The 20,456-nt window shown below is 35.0% G+C and overlaps 1 protein-coding gene and 1 pseudogene across 2 annotated transcripts; one reads left to right on the forward strand and one right to left on the reverse strand.

The window, feature by feature from the left end:
- The first annotated feature begins 491 nt into the window (after positions 1–491).
- LOC143612322 (uncharacterized) lies at positions 492–4,545 on the forward strand (annotated as a pseudogene). Its single transcript, XR_013149926.1, has 6 exons — positions 492–630; positions 1,016–3,434; positions 3,530–3,726; positions 3,758–3,773; positions 3,873–4,004; positions 4,096–4,545. The product of XR_013149926.1 is annotated as an uncharacterized LOC143612322 (transcript).
- A 118-nt stretch (positions 4,546–4,663) lies between these two features.
- Positions 4,664–18,612, reverse strand: LOC143612324 (callose synthase 7-like). The gene is made up of 42 exons (XM_077086339.1): positions 18,388–18,612; positions 17,707–17,807; positions 17,487–17,599; positions 17,290–17,377; positions 17,052–17,162; positions 16,802–16,924; positions 16,638–16,727; positions 16,431–16,522; positions 16,213–16,345; positions 15,994–16,128; positions 15,831–15,907; positions 15,654–15,741; positions 15,289–15,408; positions 15,084–15,201; positions 14,646–14,977; positions 14,515–14,567; positions 14,377–14,437; positions 14,161–14,242; positions 14,031–14,080; positions 13,870–13,956; positions 13,673–13,780; positions 13,457–13,554; positions 13,288–13,369; positions 12,544–12,707; positions 12,340–12,463; positions 12,137–12,240; positions 9,390–9,486; positions 9,167–9,318; positions 8,983–9,092; positions 8,795–8,896; positions 8,017–8,085; positions 7,760–7,946; positions 7,571–7,685; positions 7,356–7,478; positions 7,169–7,287; positions 6,984–7,067; positions 6,798–6,910; positions 6,500–6,729; positions 5,604–6,401; positions 5,409–5,459; positions 5,117–5,302; positions 4,664–4,975 (listed from the first exon to the last, which is right to left on the reverse strand). The coding sequence occupies exons 1-42, from the start codon at positions 18,584–18,586 to the stop codon at positions 4,730–4,732; spliced, it is 5,715 nt and encodes a 1,904-aa protein (XP_076942454.1). The 5' UTR covers positions 18,587–18,612; the 3' UTR covers positions 4,664–4,729.
- Between the last annotated feature and the right edge of the window lie 1,844 nt (positions 18,613–20,456).

Here is a 20,456-nt window from a genome sequence, read left to right on the forward strand (position 1 = left end):
TAATATTAATTCAATATCGAAAGCCATTTTCTTCGCTGACTTTTGATTTTCGATTTTGAGGACGACTTTCGAATCGGATGAGGGTCAAGACTTTTGATTTTGAAGAACTCGTACCCGAAACTATTTATATTTTGAGTTATTTTCTGTTTTTAATAATAGAATACAAATGTTGTTTTGTATAAACAACATTTTAAAGAAAAAAGAAACTCTTTATTTGTTTGTCATTATTGTAACAAGAAATCTGTGTTCAAATTATGGTTCCAAGGTGATCATTCCTTTTATTTCAATTAAATTTTGAGTAAATAAGCTATCAAAATTTCAAATATGAATAATTGAAGCCGATATATATACTCAATAACATAATTTCGGAAACATTGGCATATTTAATAAATTGGAGTAAATGGAGAATTAAAGATATAATAACCGAGGCTGTAATTTAGTTCTTGTAACTTAATTTTCTCTTATTAAATGATCCCCTAAAATCGTGTATCGTTTTCATTGTCTGATTTCTCGTTTTCGTGCTTTCAGTGCCTGTTAGCAAACATACCTTAATATTCACCATCAATTCAGGCAGTCATGGAAGGGGAGACTGTAACAAGTTCAGAGGTACCAGTCACCAAGGTTATTGAGGTAACTTATTCACGCGAGATTGTTAATTTGGTTTTTGGATTATCAAAAATATCAGACAAATTAATACCCTTCTTTTTAATGTTTTAGTAACTTGTTTGGATCAAAGATGTGATCAAACACTCATTTTGATATAGCTCCTATACTTTTTGAATAAAACAATGTGTATGATTTTAGCATGACTAGTAGGATTACAAAAAATATATATCTAATATTTGAAATAGAACAACTAGGAGGTCCCGTTTGCGGTTTCTTATAAAGCTGATTATTTGATTCCGTCATTTTGTCGTGCCGTGAATAAACATAACCTGAATCGACCTATTATAAACAAATAAACGGGTCAAAATGCCTTATAAGCTCATCCTGATTATGTGATCTCTTTTAATAGGAAAAAACCGAAGAGATAGTTAAGGATGACAAGAAGGAAGAAGAAGCACCCTTAGACGGAGAATTTATAAAAGTAGAGAAGGAAGGTGCTGAAGCGCAAGATGGTGGGTCCCACACACCTCAGGCATTGCCTGTTGAAGAAGAAAAACCATCAATCACTGAACAAAGCAGAGAAGTTCTTGAAGCGCATGAAAAGATAAGCGAGCTCGAGCTTGAATTAGAGAAACTAACTACAAAAATCAAGCATTCAGAGTCTGAGAATGTTGAACTCAAGAACCAAGTCTCACTCACAAAGGAGAAACTTGAGCAACAAGAAAAGAGCCATGAAGATCTGGAAATTAGCCACAAGAAATTACAAGATCTGTTTAAAGAAACCGAAGAAAGATACAGTTCACAGATTACTACTTTGCAAGAGCAGCTAAAAGCTCAAGAGTCAAACCAAAAGGAACTAGCCATAGTAAAGGAATCGTTTGAAACTCTAAACACTGAGTTGGAAAACTCAAGGAAACGGATGAGTGAATTGGAGCAAGAACTCGGTCTTTCTTCAAGTGATGCTAAAAGATTTGAAGAATTGCATAAGAGAGTGGATCACATGCTGAATCAGAAACCAAAAGAGCATTAGAGTTTGAAAGATTGCTTCAATTGGCTCAGGTTAGTGCAAAAGAAATGGAAGATCAAATGGCTTTAGTTCAAGAAGAACTCAAGGGTTTGTATGAAAAAATAGCTGATCATGAAAGAGTTGAAGAGGCACTCAAGAAGACCACAGTTGACTTATCTTTGGTCAAAGAAGAACTGGAAGCTTCAAAATCACAAGTATTAGAAATCCAGGAAAAATTTGAGTCACAAGAGGCTAAAATAAGTGACTCACTGAAGAACTGAACCTAAAAACGGCATCTGAATCATCAATTAAACAAGATCTTCAAGCTAAAGAAACTGAACTTGAAGAAGTCAAACAGAAGCTTCATGAGTTGACTTCAGTTCAAGGCGAATTAGCCAGTCTTGAAGAAGAAAGGAAACAACTGAGCCACCAATTGCAAGACTCTGTAGACAAGGTAACTCAGCTGGAAACTGAGCTGACTCAGTCGTCTTCACGTAACACAGAGCTTGAACTGGAGCTTAAAACCGCTCTTGAAAAGTCAACTGATCATGAAGAACGAGCCACTGCGAGTCATCAACGTAGCATTGAACTTGAAGATATAATTCAGAATTTGAATTCGAAGTCCGAGAATGCAGGTAAAAAGGCGAGTGAATTGGAGTTGCTTCTAGAAGCAGAAAGATACAGAATCCAGGAGCTTGAAGAACAGATAGTCACACTGGAGAAGAAATTTCACGACACAGAAGAAGGATCTAGAACTCACTCTCACAAAATTTCTGAACTCGAAGCAGAAATCGAGGCATTGAGATCAAAAGCAACTGTTCTCGAGGGTGCACTGGAAATCGCCACCAAAAAAGAGCAAGAATTAACCGAGTCTTTGGATTTAGCAACCACCGAGAAAAAACAGTTAGAAGACATCTCAAGAAAATCATCAGAACAACACGCGGAAGCAGAAAACCTTCTAGAAGTACTGAGAAACGAACTAAAAGTCTCTCAGCAGAGGCTGGAAACCATTGAGAGTGATCTAGAAGCTTCTAGAATCCAAGAAACAGAAGTCGTAAACAAGCTTAAGTTAGCAGAGGAACAACTAGAGGAAGCTAGGGCAAAGTGTGCAGAGTATGAAACACGACACGAGACCCACACCAGAGATTTTGACCTAAAATTACAAGACTCAGTTGCAAATTTCACTAGCAGAGATGCAGAGGCCAAATCATTGTTTGAGAAATCAACAACTCTTGAGGCACAGTTAGCTGAAGCAGCTGAACAAACTGTTTTGCTGAAAAATGAATTAGATCAACTTTTGCTAATACAAGCTAAATTGGAAAGTGAGAATGAGAACCTCAAAGCAAAGATATCGGAGGCAGAAAATAATGGTGAAAAACTATCTGGTGAAAATGAAATGTTGGTAGCAACGATTATTCAGCTCAAAGACAAAGTCAATGAACTTGAAAGTGAAAAAGAATCCACGGGTCAAGCAGTCGACTCACATGAAAAAACTATTGCCCATTTAACCGAACAGCATACTAGAGCTGCTGAGCTGGCTGATAACCACAAGCATGAACTTGAACAAGCTCTGTTGAAATTGGGTGCTCTGGAAAGTGCCCTAGAGGAGACGCAAAGCAAGTCCAGTCAGCATGAAGAAGCCAAACTGAAGCTTACTCAAGAACTTGCCACTAACGAGTCTAAATTGAATGATCTGCAAACAAGTTTGACTGCAGCTTTGACCGAAAAAGATGAAGCGCTGAGTCAGCTCCATACGTTCAAGAAAGAAATAGAAGATTTTAAAGAACAGTTATCTTCAGAAGGGCAGAAGCTCCAGTCTCAGGTAAAACCATATTATGTTTGTTTTGTATTATTTAGGGCTATGCCACAAATATCAGTTGACATAGAAAAAGAAAATTAAAATTGTTAAATTTACAGATATCTTCACTGATGGAAGAGAATAACAAGCTAAACGAAACACATGGAAATGCTAAAAAGGAATTTCAGACAAGTATAACTACACTTGAAGAGCAAGTGAAAGAACACACATCTAATGAAATATCTCTAAAAGCTGAGCTGGAAAAGCTAAAGGCAGAGATCGAAGAGAATGCTGCCTTGAAGATCAACTTAAAAGAGTTTTGAAGAACAACTTGCAGCAGCCCAAAACACCATTGTTGAACAGGTCAGCAGTTATTCATATGCCATAATCATTTATGTGATATTGCAATTAGAATAATCAAGAATCTTATATAAATGGTTTCTTGATATATATATGAAACAGAAAGAAACTCATTCACAAAAGGAGTTAGAACGAGATGCTGCATTGAAAGAGCTTGAAGCAAAGAAGGAATCCGTTTTGCACTTGGAGAAACAAGTCAAAGATTTAACAGAAAACGCTAAAGGAAAAGAACAGGTACTAATACTCTACATCTATACTTATATCATGTATGGATGGTATAAAAAAAACCCTAAAGCTGAAGTTGATCTATCAATATTAATTGCAGGTTACTGAGGATAACTCAAGTGAGGTAAAATCAAGGGACATTGGATCAACCCTGACAACACCATCAAAGCGCAAGAGCAAGAAAGACACGCCGACACCTTCATCCTCATCAAATACACAACAAATTCAAGCTACTGATGATTCTTTTGGCACAAGCTTTAAGTTCATACTGGGAGTAGCATTGGTGTCGGTTATCATTGGTATAATTCTCGGTAAACGATATTAGGTCCGTGGTTTTACTCATATTTTCATCTCTCTTTGTTTTTTAATATTTATTTTGGCTTTTTTTTTTCTTTTGGGAAGGAGTGCTGTTTGATTGGTTTTGGTGTTTATGTTTGGGCTTGATTTGAGCTTAATTTATCTGACATCTAAGAATTTAAATTTTGTGGATGTTGATGATGCTTTGTAAAAATGTTACGATTTGTGTTTGCCATGTTTACAAAATCGGTGTTTGAATCTCATTAAATGTTTTCCAGTGAGAATGAAGGGGATAACCGTTTTTAATTAAATTCATTCATAATTACAATCAACTTTGAAAAGAAATTTTAAAGTCTAAATAATATAAAAATGATAACTTACATAAAACTGAAATCGTGAATTGAAGCATTCTAAATTCAAAACTCCCTCTGGGTATTTCAAGTCTCAGGAGTATTGTCCTTATCTTTCTTTCCAGCAAGAATCATTGAAATCTGAAGACCTCTGCTGAATGCTTGATTGAATAACAACCTTGTTTGGAACTCTGATACAAACGGGAACCATGAAAGTATAACAATCGGCATGAATACCACCAATCCCATCACACATTCGTATGCGTGTCCCAGTTCCATTATTGAATCCCAAAATCCTATGCCCTTTACACAAGGCCGGCACGCTTGACCGATCTTCAAAGTTGCACAAAACCAACACAATTAGTATCACACCATAATTCTTTCTAGTGTTTGATAATTATTAGTTGTAATAAAACAAATTGTAAAAGCCAGCGTTTTGAACTCACAACCCTAACGGGCAAAAAAGCCACTTACCAAGATGAAAGCCCAGCCCGTTGGCAAAAAGGCAAGGAATGCAGCAAATATGTCACTTATGGTGAGTCCACATACAACAAATAAAACTGTCATGATTGAAAGGAAGCCAAGGAACAGAAGGGCCTTTAAGATCCTGAACATGAGTTGAAAGTCTGTGCCAAATTTCCTTCTGCCCATCGACACCAACTGAAACCGAGAGTATACACAATGTTTATGAGCCCTTATATTTAAGTCTTACTAATAACTTATACCAAGTGTTCTACATGTAAATAAATAAACAAGTTATTCTTACCTTCAAGGCTAGAAGAGCGGTTATCATAACCAACCAAGAAAGTGCATAAACCTGACAACATTAAAGAAATTATGAAAACGGGTCATGGATTATAAAAAAAGTAGAAGTGGCCATTAATTCAACCTATTTACCCAACCAGCCCATTTGGTCGCCTCTAAATAAAACAAGCAGACGAGAAGGAAGGAAGAAACAAACCAGTATGCTTGTGCTGCCACGTGCTATATTAAGATGATAAACCAATCCATACTGGTAAATGAAAAACCGAAGCGAGAGTATAATCTCAAGAATTCTTCCCCTTATGTTTGTGTACTTAAGATGCTCTTGTTCACCATCCCACCATGATTCCCAACTTTCACTTTGAGCAATACCAATTCCACCCCGGTTCCCCATCCATCTCTTCCAATCAGTCCAATCTTCCACTGTCTTCTGCCAATCAAATCCAGAAGGATTGAACACAAACGGCGCAAACAACCACGAACACACCAAAAACCATATCGAAAAAGTAATAAACAGATACAAATTCGAGCTCCGGTACGAATTCCCATAAACTTGATAAATAACCAGTAAGATCCCCAACTCCAACCCTTTCACAAAGTGACTTCGTGAATATAACCGGTAATTTTCAGCAAACTTGGCATGAAAGACAACAAATCCACGGCCCGTGGCTCGGTATTTGGACCCACCATGCAAAAGGGTTCTTCCAAAATAATGGGCTTTTGTTCCAAGCTGGAATGTGAAGAAAACCGAGGCTAGTTGTAATTGCATTATTATAAAATCACCTAATGCGGTACGGAAGCCTCTTTCTAAACCTATTTCCATAACCATTGGAAGAACAAGAAGTAAACCGAGTTGGAAAACTGATTGGGTTGCTAAGGCTTCTTCTAGGGCTTTATTGCTGCTAATGGTTGCATTTTCTATTATTCGTTTTTCTAGTCCACTTAAAACCAAATACATGCGACCGTATAGAAAGATATACACAATAAGCACAGTAACCTGGATATCAAGATACAATTATAATGCTGTTAATGCGATAAATTGTAATATAAAGTCTATTAGTAAAACAAGGTAGCAATTTCAATCTGTGGTCATACCATGCTGCTAAAGTAGAAACCGACAGTAGTGAAGTAAAACGAAAACATTCTGTAAAAGTCGAAACGGCGACCGAGTCGATAAACATCACGACTAAGTGTTTGTTCACCGTTTCCATTTGCAACCTTAGCCTCAAAAGAGGATATTTGGTTCATACCAACGTCGCGGCCCTTGCCTACTTGGATATACTCATGATGTGTGACATAACCACCACGAAGAGTCGAATTATAACCTAAAATGATGTTTTACCAAATTAATAATCCTTAGAAAAGTGGTATTTATAGTGTTTAGAAAGTTTACCTGAAAATATATCCTCACTCAAATTGATGGTTTTTGAAGCTTTACTTACACCACCCCTTGTTATGTGGAATAGTCTATCAAATATATCAGGGTGACCGTAATGGAACCGCACTCTGAAATATAAAGATTATCATTTAAGAAACTAAAATCATAGTAAAGTTGTACAGACTCATATCAAGATTATACCTCAGAGGGTCTGCCAAAACCCTTTGACCGATTGTCACAAAACTTGTTTCTTGATTTGACATGAACCAAGCAAGTGAGGATACACTGTCAGAGAAAGAAAATGTGAATAATTAAGTTAACCATCAATCCTTTCTTAACATATAAATTCAACCAAATAGCATAACAAAATAAGTTGACATGAAAACCTTCCAGTGAAAATGTGTTCTCTTAAACCCAAAATTGTTGGTGTACGTTGGCCATGATGAACTTTATGAAATTCTTCCAACACATTTCGCATTTTGAATGCTTCTTCAAAGTAATTATCCTATAAATACAAGGCAAAATGTTGGATAATGAACGATAAATAAACAAAAGGGGCAGTTTTGGAATTACCTGATTCATGTCAATTGTCTGTAGCGCTTCTCCACGAGTAAAAATAATGGCATGATTTTGATTTTCGGGTTTTCCTTCCCCAATTGCTGTTGGTGGACCCGGAAGCTTGATACGGTATATTTCCTAACAACACATAATAATAATAATAATTAAAATAATAATATTTAAGCTACCACTACTAATATAATTACCAAAAAAATAATAATAGTTGTTACCTCATCTAAACGATCCCCGCCCTTGACAAGAACAGAATAATAAACCTTCTGTGATTTATCATCATTGGTGGTATCTTCTCGCTCATCTATATAAGCAACTCTTAAAGAAGGATATCTGAATAATACAAAATATTATTACAAATAATTGAACAATATACTTACAAATTTTGGAACTGAAAAAACACTTACGTGAGCATGAGATTCAAAATGTTTTCATAAACACTTTGATCCGATTTTTTACTGGATTTCTTTTGAGCACCATAAATCTGACAAGAGACGACATATGTGAACTTCAGATCTGCCATTGCACGTTCACGCTCTTTGAGATCCATTTGGTGTTTATCCTTATTAAATAACCGGAATCCAGTAAAAATCTCTGTGAAGAAAACATAATTATTAATATCATTTAAGAGAATAAGATGATGAAATTTAGCAAATACACTAACCATCATCTTTTGCATAGTCAAGGAAGCATTGCAGTTCAAGAGCTGTCTTGTAGTACATCATTCCCCTCACTGGAGACAAAGTTTTGTGAATGAAATTGTGAAATATATAAACGTAACAATCTGAGCATTTAATTTTTCATCCATGGTTCAATTTTTTAAAAATATGGACCGCTTACACATGTGTAGGTTATTTACATAAAAGAACTATCAAACTAATTTGTTCATCTCTTTTTTTCTTTTTATTTTTATTTTTTATAGTGTACCGTTTACCTACACATGTGTAGGTGATATACATATTAAACATTTAAAGAATTTGTCCATATTTTCTTAATTTTGTATAATTTACCTAGACATGTGTAGGATATATACATAAACAAACAATCAAATTAATGCCAACTTTTTTTAATTTTGTACCGTATACCTACACGTGTAGGTTATATACAGCCACAAACGATTAAACTACTTTGTTCACATTTTTTTTTTAATTTTATTTCATGAGAGTGGATGAACCATTAATAAGGTTTACCTAAAAACAACTTTTTTTCCTCTTTTCTTAAGATAACTTGATGCGCTAGCTATGATTATTATGTTTTAACTAACATAACAATCAAGTCTTTCTATAAAAGCGATTCAGTAGGTTGTGTGCATCTTTGAGCTAATTTGAAACTGTTTGGATCCATTTTCTTTCCAACTAATATTATTTGATTTGATCCGATGGAATATAGCACAACCCAAATAGAACCAATCATAATTAAACAGGTCGACATAGTCACAGAACCTGTTCTGGAAAGCGTCTGGCCCCTGTAAGAAACCCATTTACGGAGCTCTTCTGTTTTATTTGGGCTACCTTTAATCCTCTCTTCATAATTCGCCCATTCATCTGTTTTTGTACATACAAAAAAGTTGACTTTCTTTGACTAATAATAAAGATGACGGCAGTCCAAAACTGATATCTTTAATAGTCACCTGGATAAATCTTTTGGAGGTAAAACAGAATGGAAATTCCGTCCTCGTTATTTTCATGAAGCTCTTCTACCGAATATAAAACATCCTCCTTGAAATATGGAGTCAATACACTGAAGTTTACACAAGTAAATAATAAGAAAATATGAGGGCGATAATGTAATTGAACTCTTAAAAAATTACTGACCTAAATGAGAGCATGTTGCGCACCACAGGTGCATTTGGCATTCTCATATATAAGGAGTTTGCAAAAAAGGTGATACGTCTGCGAGCGTCTAAATTCGTAGGAACATTAATTGCAGATTCTTGAACAGTCAAAAGCAAGCAAAGCCTCACCACCTACAAACACAAACAAAAATAAATAAATACTAAACAGAACAAAAGAACACAATTATTAGTGTCAGAATTACCTTCTCCTCTGCGGCTTTGACTTGAGTTAATCGGAAATTAATATCTTCAAATCTTTCCTTAGGTTCATTTTGATTAAGAGGGTGACGGTCAAGTATTCTACAAAAAAATATATATATTATATATATTGAGGTGAGATGGCTTGGACATGTGAAGAGGAGACAGTCGACGACTCCTGTTAGATCAGTGCAATCCCTCACTATAGAGGGGAAAAGGGGTAGATGCCAACCCAAATTGACTTGGGACAAGAGAATTAGGCATGATTTGCTAGACTTGCATCCATAGTCACATGGTTTGCGGTACGTTCCGGGATGGGAACGTGGAACAGGATTGCAATTCGCTAGGTCCCTAAAATTCGGTACGAGGGTGGTAGGCTCATTTCCGATTACTCCATCTACCATATAATGTTGTACGATGTACCGGTTAATCGGACTGGAAATTTTATGTGTATTTTATCAAATCTATATATATAAATGCACATTATAAAAAGTAGGGTAATACTTAAATGAAAATGACTTCAAGGGTGGAAAATGCAATTTTGGTTCAAAAGTAACAAATAGATCGTGGGAACATGATTGAGGACAATTTCATGTTCCCTTCAGCCGCATCTCTGCAATTTTCATCTATCTATCTTAGATGTTCCATCTCCATAAATGTGCCAATTTCATGTTCCCTTGGAGTGGCGGAACGTGTTTCGAAATCAAGGAGTTCGCAATCCCGAAAGCATCTGGTACCATTGAATCGATTGCATGAAACACCAACTGCAGGACTGGAAATGTGATCCAGAGTGTACCGGGATCGTGCATGTACTGCGTTTTGGTACTAACGATCCAGATAGAAAATTGTGGCCAATTGAACAAACCATGTAAGTATGCTTGCCCCTCTCTAAGAACATGATCGAGGACAAGACTTCTGAAGAAGTAGGATTAATGTTAACAACCACTAGACTCTAGAGGGAGAAAAATGTTTTGCTTCAACTTTGTCTTAGAGACTTAATTTTACCTTTAGGCGACCTTTGCGTTGTTTTGTACATTCTATTATATTTTTCCATCATTTTTTGATATTGGAAGATGTTTAAGATTATTTTTTTTCTATGTTATTCTACATTTTAATTATTTTTTATTACTATATTTCTTTAAAATGCTTTTTCTATTTATTTATTTATTTTAAAAGCAGAAGCATATGTTTGATTTGTACATTTCATGACTAGATACAATTTTGGAGCCATGGCTATCCGCTAGGTGTATGGTTTGCCTACATCCCACCCTCTCTTCCCTACTAATTAACAGCTTTGCTATTCATGGGATATTACTAGGTACGGTTATTGTGTGTGTAGCTGTGTGTGTAGGGTAGGGTTATTGTAGGAATACATAGTTTCCTAAGAAGCCTAGGACTAGATCTGGCCTTTGGATCAAAGTAGTTGATGGTTTAGATCTTTAGTGTGCTAAAAACCGTATAGCGTCCTATTCACATCATTACATGGTGTGCTTTATTTAAAGCCTTCCTACACTTCCTAGAAAACTATGATTTCTTATTTAAACCCTTTTCTATATATAATCTATATTTATACTATATATAATGCATGAGACATGGGCAAATTAAGACGTTTAAGATTAAGAGATTTACAAATTTTTAAACACATGGTAGAGCCTTAAAGCGGGGCAAAGTAGCCATTGTAACACTAAATCTCACGTGTCTTTCATATTTCTCCAAAATAGTTATAATACGGCCCCTTCAACTTTAATCAACTTTTGTAAATTTAAAGAATAGTTACAACTATTGCCCTTTATCTTTTACCCATCTTATTCATTTTAATTTCCCTTTTAACCGAGCTTCATCCCACGATTTTTAAACGGTCTTAACGCTTTAGTACGTTAATATATTTTTTAAAAAAACTGCACAATAAAAACGAGTATTTTATTCTTTTTAATTTGAGTATGGTACTGCCATAGTTTTTCTAGTTAAAGAAATAGCATTTTACGTAAACATGTTTGCGGTTCAGTTTTGATGGTTTTAAATTAAAATGTGAGCTAAATCGTTAGTAACGGTTTTTTGTCGCCGAAAACGGAAACCGGACCGTTGAAAATTGAAACTCAACCAAACCGAAGCATTACCAACGGTTAGGTTCCGATTTGGTTTGTACTTCGATAATAGATTGAGTTTAAAATAAGAGTTATTAATCTACCTATACCAAAAAACGGCTCCACCGTTTCAAACGGAGCAATAAACACCTATAAATCTATTAAGTGATTACCAAGGTCTGTGTTTCCCGCCGCATCGCGCAGGCGTCCGCCTAGTATATGTATGAGTGTGTGTGTGCGTACATATATATATAGGGGAGGGATATTTTGAGAACCATGTTGAATTTTAAGAACTTAAGAACTCAATTCTAGGCCACACATTTAATTAAATGGATTGGAATATGTGGTTGAGATTAAATCTGGCAAAAAAGTCAAAGTAGGAGAGAGAGTAAATATGTAAGTGGTTACACTAACTTTTACGTCCGTTATACATGTGTAAAAAGTCGACTCGGTGCGTAAAAAATTCTGTACTTTTTTTACGTGTATGTAACTTACATATATTACGCATGTGTAAAAAAAAATTCGAAAAAAAAAATCGTTACACTGAGTTCTTTCGAGTTCTTAAAACTCAAAGGGGTTCTTAATTGAAATCTCCCCTATACACACACACACACAACCACATACATGAGACAAAAGTGTATTAGTATGTTCCAAAAAATTAAACTTACTCATGGCCATTAATCATAACATCTTGCGTGATTATCTCCATAATATCCTGAAGGACATTAATAATTTGCGATGCATATTTTTCAGGATCATTATTGTCTTGTTGCTGGCAGATACACCATGGAGTAATTAGAAATTAGTATTTAAGTGATGATGACGAATTGATGATAAATAATAGCCCATAATTAGAAAAAATATTCCTTACCAGATGATCTAAGAATTTTTTCAGCTTATCATGAAGTGAAGGCAATTCGCTCATACGAAATTTACTCAAAAACGTCCGTTGTGCAATGCTAGTTTCTACTTCTTCGCATATCTCTTTCAAGATTCTGCATAAAAAGCAGCATACAACTAAACAATTGGTTGAAATTGCCACCTCTAAAACATTACTTTAATTAAAGGATCTTACGAAGAGTCTCGTTTATCCACAAAAAGTCCCAATAAAATTTCCTTAAGTGTCGTGTAACACTCTATCACTGCTGACCTCATGTAATCATCACTATTGATCTTCCTGATCAAATCTGCATCTTCCTTTACTTTATAATCTTTAGCCAGGTCTAACGCGATCGGGATCTTAAATTGTAAAATTTCAGACGTTAACTACAGTTAGCTTGTAATAATAAGAAGGAAAATTGGATTTTAATAATCCCAACTTAGTTTATTCCCACCAATGGTCCCAAATTTAAAAAAGTTGGCTTTCAATGGTCCTCCGTTAAAAAAAACCTAACGGCGTTAAGTTTTTTCTAAATTTCAAACTGATTTTTTAGGGCTTTTGATCGGAAGGAGGATACGAGTCGATTAACGTAAAACTTAGCTCGAAATGATGCTTCAAATGGCTTGATTAGTGCTTCAAATCGGGTGTTTTAACTTCAAATTAACAAAAATTAAGTTGTTTGGAGTATCGTTTCGAGCTAAGTTTTACATCAATCGACTCGTATCCTTCTTCCGATCAAAAGCCCTAAAAAATCAGTTTGAAATTCGGAAAAAACTTAACGATGTTAGGTTTTTTTTAACGGAGGACCATTGAGAGCCAACTTTTTTAAATTTGTGACCACTGGTGGGATTAAACTAAGTTGGGATTATTATCGGCCAATAACAAAAAGTTGGGATTATTAAAATCCAATTTTCCTAATAAGAAAAGTAAATATTTTACCTTACTAGCAAGCAGAAACGGTGGCCACTGGACAACTGGGACATCACTTACACGATATGGTACAAGAAGTAGATCTCTCTCTCTTGCAAAAGAAGTTAAACAGTGTCAAGAAAATCTTGATTTTTAATTTGATTCTTGAATTACTAACCACACATTAAATAACTTCAACCTGTTGTTGATCAAATCTTCCATTCTCAATGAATATATGAACTCGTTCCACACCTGAGAAAACTTTGCTATGTTCTTTCTTACCCACAAATTATTATCCTGTATAACATTTTCATTACAGTATACAGGAATTGACTGAATTTATATATAACAAAAGGGTATTGAAGTGTCTTCATCCAAATCAAATTCAACATAAATGAAAAGAAGTTAGCATTACATTGCGATTGTTTCTGAGTGGCTCATCTTTATGCACCGGCACAAGACGTTCGTTAAAAGCTGAAGGAACTGAGTCAAATCGAGAACGCAGCATGCGAAGTGTACGAATCTAAACATCAAATAGCAGATAATGACGATGCCGAGAAAGATCACATTTGGATCAAAAAATGTTTTAAGGAACATAGCATGTGTACTAACCTCACCCAAGTGGCTGAATGCGCCATAGATTCCACCAATAATAGTAGCATATATTGCATACCAAATTTGTGTGTCCATGAAATAAACCTAATACAAAATTATATTACATATCTAAGATTTAGGTGGTAAATACAAAAGTAATTGTATTCAATAACACTCACCATGACAATTGGAGCCCAAATTGCAATAACAACACCGATATTGTGGGTCACTACAAAATTCTCAAATATGAAATCAGATTCTAATCCCAAAAAGAATCTCAATCATAGATTATTAAATTTTAGATTTTACCATTGGGAAAGAACTCGTGCCACTCATAGTTGCTAACTGTCATTTGCATGATTAACTTTGTGGGCCCAATCAATGGCAATATCTGTAATTAAAATGCAAATTTAGCATAAACTAACTACGACAGTCAATTAAGGTTATTAGCAGTTATTCCATAACTAATTATCTCTCTATAAGGAAGATTAGCATATGATCCTTTTCAAGCTTAATTTAGCCTACCTCCACATAGTAGCTGAATGCAAACTTGCTTATTAGCAGCATTATCCAAAAAAGTGTATACCTAAAAAATCAAGAGTAATAAAGTAAGAAAAAAAATAAAACTCAAATAACATATCAAATGATTAATATATTGATTACTTGAAAAGAGAAAAGATGTCCTCATGCATGCCTCTCCCAACATAGAGTTTTGGCTGAGAAGATTTCCAAAATATTAATATAAAACAAAAAATATAACATCAAAACAAACTATGATATGTAAGTGAGCTAACCTGGGCCCACCACATTAAAAGAGTGACTATCCTCCAGTTTGAACGTTCCATGTGTCTCCTTATTGGTGGAAGCAAAAATAGCAATACAGCCAGTATGTTCGGTATCAGGTAAATTGCAATAAGATAGTTATAAAGTGTCTGTTCCCGCCAATTTCCTCCCAAAGTACTGAAAAACCTCACTAATCCTGTTGGATTTGGAACAGATCTTGAATAACAGACGGGAAAAATAACTACCCAAAAGGCAGATACAATTAATTTGAGTAGGTATCGAATAATTTGAGTCGGTTTTAAACTTCTCCATGCATTGAAACTGAGGATTATATCTAGAGTAGCTGCAGGATAAAAAAGGCACTAAATGTCAGAATAAAATCATAAATCCGTGACGTGTGAATGTAAAATGTGTTAAATGTCAGAATGAATGAATAAAATGATTAGTACCTTGGATAAAGTTAAGTACAGCATAAGTAATGAATATACTTAATAAATTTTTAATGACATCCTCCTCAAAAAGTCCAAAAATTGATCCGTCTTCATGCCATCCAACAATAACCATAGCCTACAAATAGAAAGGTGACATTCAAACGTTACCAATTATAAACAAAAGATATATAATTAAAACCAACTGCTTTGTTCTATTATATACCTGAAAGACCAATATAAGAAATATCCACATGCGGTCAAAGCTCCTGTAAAGATGCAAAAACGTGCGCACTTCCACAAAGTTAGTTTTTGGCTTCTTTTTCCCTACTACTTGAGTGCGCCTCTGCAATTATATATCATGATCTTACAATTCTTGATGAGATAGGTCACTTTCTAACTAATGTGGTAGCATAAGGTTGACAGAAAGAAACTATGTTATAAAATATATTTCTAGGGACAAACATTCAAAAATGTATGAAGTATCATGATCCCAACAATTTGTTGAGTTAAAGTTTAAAAACTTTGATGATGCACACATAATGTGTCAGACTTTGCAAACTGCTTAAAATTACATAAATCTATACATACTGCATGACGTCGTGATGACTCCTTGGAGTGAACAAAAAATTCAGATTTTCTGTCCATTGGCCAGCCTAACTTGAAGCATCTGTCCGACCTGAAAAGGAGGAAATTAAAATTGATTTATTATTAAAAAAACACATATAGTTGTAGCATAAATGCTAGTTATATAAATAAAAGCATTACCAAAAATATTCATTAAGATCATCATAGTTTCTCCATGACGCATGGCTTGCTTTGCCATTTTTATTTCTCCAAGCTTCCTGTCACCGATTAAAATATTAATTTACATTAACAAATTGTGTTCGTAAAAACTGTAACCACACGTATGGTGAAAAAATACTATTACCTTACGGAGAACCTCGTAAATGGGTGTAATAACATCATGCAAGAACGCTTCTTCACCAACAGGTGCTGCTTGATAAGTACCTCCACTCACAGGTTGAACATTTCCAAATAAAGTTCCATGCATTTCATTAGCCATCTTATCGATTCAAAGTATAAATAAAAAAATTATTATATTTTAAAATACAAAATGATGGAATTTAACAGTTAACTGTAAACATACATTATGGAATATATAGCAAAGGCATTCAGGCATGAACCGGACGTTTGAAGCTTCACCCCAGATAAGAAAGTAAAGTGCAATATAGAGAAGATGCAGCTGCTGCTTATCAGCATTAGCTGTAACCTTAGGTGAACTTAACACAAAAAAATAAAATCAAATAAAAAAATTAATATTTAAACCCTCGCTTCAATAAAAAAAATCCCTTGATAACAACTTACTCAATGATTGGTGTACGGTGCAGATAATGACACCATGATACATAGTTCCTAAAAGTTTTATCCAGTAATTGCTTAACACTGGCGCTACCCAGCTGCCAAAATTTCCAACCAACAAAAGCATAAATAAATTTTAGATAATATAATACTATAATTAAGCACATTAAAGTTTCGTTTTAAAATATTTTAATGAGATGGTAAAAGATTTACCTGCTCATAGTCTCCACTACCCTTCAACCTTCTATCAATATTTGCAAGTAGCAAAACTAGGTGTTCCCGTTGATTTGCAACATTTCCTTTCTTCAATTTAAAATAAGAAAAACTTATTTATATAAGTAATGAAAATTCATGAGTTGAGTAAAATAGATAATTACCTGAAATCCAAAAATTGATGATAACCACTCAAGAATATCATTAACAGGTTTGCTTCTGTCACCTGCCCTTCTAACAGGTGGAAGGTTATCCACCTTGCGAACAGCTTGAAGAGCTGCTTTTACCTAATAACATATAAAAGGTGAAATAAATAAGAGGAATGTACGCATGCTTGTGTGTATTTTTATCCATATATGTAATATAGAGAGGGAAAATAAAAAGAAGGAAGATTTGTGTCAATCAGATTACAACCTCAGGAAGCGCCATAATTGCTGGTTTGATTCCAACAGTATATAAAGGAAGAATATTATAGTGCGCATACTGCTCTCTGTTTTCCTCTACATCTTGTGCGTATTCTTCAGTCTGCAATGCCATAGAAACCGAGACATTAACTTGTTGAGGTGGCAACATTGAGTAAAAGTACAAACGTGTTATGGTATTAATACTAACATGGCAGCTAGAAAATCAAAGTTCGATAAACAAGTTATACCTTGGCCTCGATTTTGTCTGAATTTACCACCGTCCTCAATACGTCATACAAAACCGTTGCAATTTGATAAATCTTAGCCATTTCCTCACTAAACATAATAGGAAGTAAAGTAAAACAAAATAAACTTAGCAAGTGGTTATTATATTAGGTAGCATCACTAGAGTTTTAATGCTTTAGAAATGTTATTAAAGGCTCACGGTTTCTTTGTGTATTGGCCTTCTTTAATGTTTTTCTCATAAAAGTTTTGGTAGAATTTCTGGATTTCCTTGGGATCATTTGTTGCTAATTGAGGCTTTGTCCTTTCGTCGTCCTGTTACAAACGAAAATTTGAAATTCTTTAGGGTTTCTTAACCCCTTATTTCATGACCATACTGTAATCTTTAACTTAAATAAAACATTAAAATCGATGATGTTCACCTTTTGAAGTCTGTGTAGCAGGTAAGTTTTAAATTGGCGAACACCACGTCCGTTAGATTTTGGATCCATCCTGTGGGCCTTCTCAAACGCATGAAATCGGCCTAATCCACCAAATCAAATCCAAGGAGTATAAATCATAATAAGAACTTTATTATAGTAAGTAGCTAGCACAACCATTATAAACATGCTTATAGACTAACTGATGCTTGTATTTGATCTATTTCAAAACAAAATATATAGAACTAGGACATCTAAATGCATTTGGGATAATCATAACTATAACCAGTAGGTCTGTAAATGAACTGAACGAATATGAACACAAACATATAATCGAACAAATTTTTGTTCACGTTCGTTCATTAAGAAAATGGGCTTGTTCGTGCTTGTTTGTTTAAAACCTAAACAAACAGTCCACAAACGTAAACGCACATAAACAAACAAACTTAAACGAACATAATTCTGGCACCTGTCGAACATAAGTCAACTAAAAAACACCAAGTAAATATAACTACTTATGTATTTATTAACATTTAAACGAACATAATGGAACAAACAAAGCGCGCGTTCGTGTCCGTTCGTTTAATTAATAAACAAACATAAACGAATCGATAACCAGGTTTTATTCAACAAATTAAAATCAATTAATGCGAAAATGAGGTAAGAGAGTAATAAACAGCATACACAAGTAAGCAACTCGCTCATTATCCTCCTCGATCTCATTCGCAACACGGAGAATGGGAGCAATGGAGGCGAGAGATGAGGGGACAAGCTCGCTGTCAACTCCATCGCCATTTGGATCGTACATTGTAGAAGTCCTCGTCATTCTCCTCGATAAGGACCTCGGCGGTCCCACATCCTTGGTCCCACTCGTACTCGCCATCGTTGAACCCTAGCTGAAATTTGCAGCAGCAGCAGCAGGAGTTGCTATTGTTGTTGTGCATAAAGCAGCTGGTGAAGAAGAATGTGCAATTGTTGAGAGTCATGCTTGTGTGCTTCGGATTGAATAAGTATAGAGTGAAGATCCTTTGCTTGTTAATGCGGTTCGCTTTTTAGGGTTTCTGCGAGAACAAGCAAAGAATTAAGGAATGAATGAGAGAGCGTTTGAAAGTGAACAAGTAAAGTATCGGCTGATTGATGATTCTTTTGGCTGGTGGTTGCTTTTGATTTGATACCTGTGATTGCTATCTGCCATTGCCGCCCTTTTAGGTTGGTTCAACTAACTACTGGCGGTTGCCAAAAGTGGTGAAATTTATGGGTTAGTAAACCCAAAAAATAAATTCGTTAAATTAATATATAAAATTTTTTTAAATATTTAAAATGTTGTTTATTTGGTTGGTGAAATTAGAGTGTTAGCAAAACTCGAACATTGTGGTGATAAGTTGATGTGAATTCGGTCGGTATAGGTTCTGCCGTTACGATACAAGAATTAAAACCAAAAAATAAATTCGTTAAATTAACATATAAAAAATTAAAATATTTAAAACGATGTTTGTTTTGTCGATTAAACCCGAACATTGGTAAACACTGAGCATTGTTGATTAAACTCACCTGGCGTGTTACAGCATTGAGTCGACGCGAATTCGGTCGGTATTGGTTACGTTTGTTGCATCGGTAAAACCCAGGCGTTGGTAAAGCCTATGCATTGTTGGTAAATACAGACATTGGTAAAACTCGAGCGTTATGGCAACGGGTGGACGCAAATTCGATCGACATGAGTTACTTCGTTACAGATAAACAACATTTAAAAAACAAATAAAAAACACATGCACTTTTAAAAAAACAAATAAAAAATAATAATAATAATAATAATAATATCAACCCTCCGAAGAGATAGAAGTTCAAAGCAGGTTTAAACATGAATCTGATTCAGATCTGTCCAGTTGGATGAATTGTCATTTAAACTAGAGCAACTGGAACTTTAGGTCACCGCCACCAAATTACCAAGCTCCGCAACCAATCGTAGGTCCAAGCTGCAGACCAAAAGTAGGAGTGGCAATGCTTACCGAAAGGTTTACGTTTTCAATGAAGGATGCTCAAACTGCAGAAGAAGATGACGATGATGATTCTCATGGATCCCCTGTTCACATGCCACCTTTCACGGGATACATGCCAACGATCTCGGAGCAAGCTATTGAGATCCGAGCAGAAGCAAGGCTCGTGGAGGAATTTTATACTCAAAACATCCCGGATGAAAAAATGCACGCCTGCACTGCAAACCCAAACTTATATGCGGGGGAGACCGCATATGTCTTTCCGGATGCATCCGTACTAGTAGGATACCCGAACCAGCCAAATGTAGTGATGGATTGCTTAGAAATGAAAGGATCGAGAAAAGAAAATGGGCAAAAATACCATTGGGAAATGTGACAATATGAGGAATCTTGTCAAGAAATGGGTTGGAGATTAGGAATAGATGTTGTTTAACTAAATTGTGTTTGCTTGTTGTACTTTCTTGCTGATATACTATAAATAAATGTAAAATAAATAAAGACAGCATGTTCTTTGTTTTAAAATATATTTATTTACCTTATTGTAGTATGTCTAGAGAAAAAAGTCAACATAGTGAACCAGCAAAGACTACTGAAGAAAATATAAAGTCAATCCCTGAAGAATATGTGGGCGGAATCCGTGATATGATTAAAGAAGTGTAACCCCACTAATTAAAATGATACAAGAAAACCCTACCAACTCAAAAAGTACTGCAAAGTCAACCAAACGACCGAAGCCAAGTCGAAGTGTGTCGGTTTATT

This window comes from Bidens hawaiensis, unplaced genomic scaffold, assembly GCF_021521415.1.
Source record: "Bidens hawaiensis isolate Kalapana, Puna unplaced genomic scaffold, B.hawaiensis_p1.1 tig00034308_1, whole genome shotgun sequence".
NCBI classification, from domain to species: domain Eukaryota; kingdom Viridiplantae; phylum Streptophyta; class Magnoliopsida; order Asterales; family Asteraceae; genus Bidens; species Bidens hawaiensis.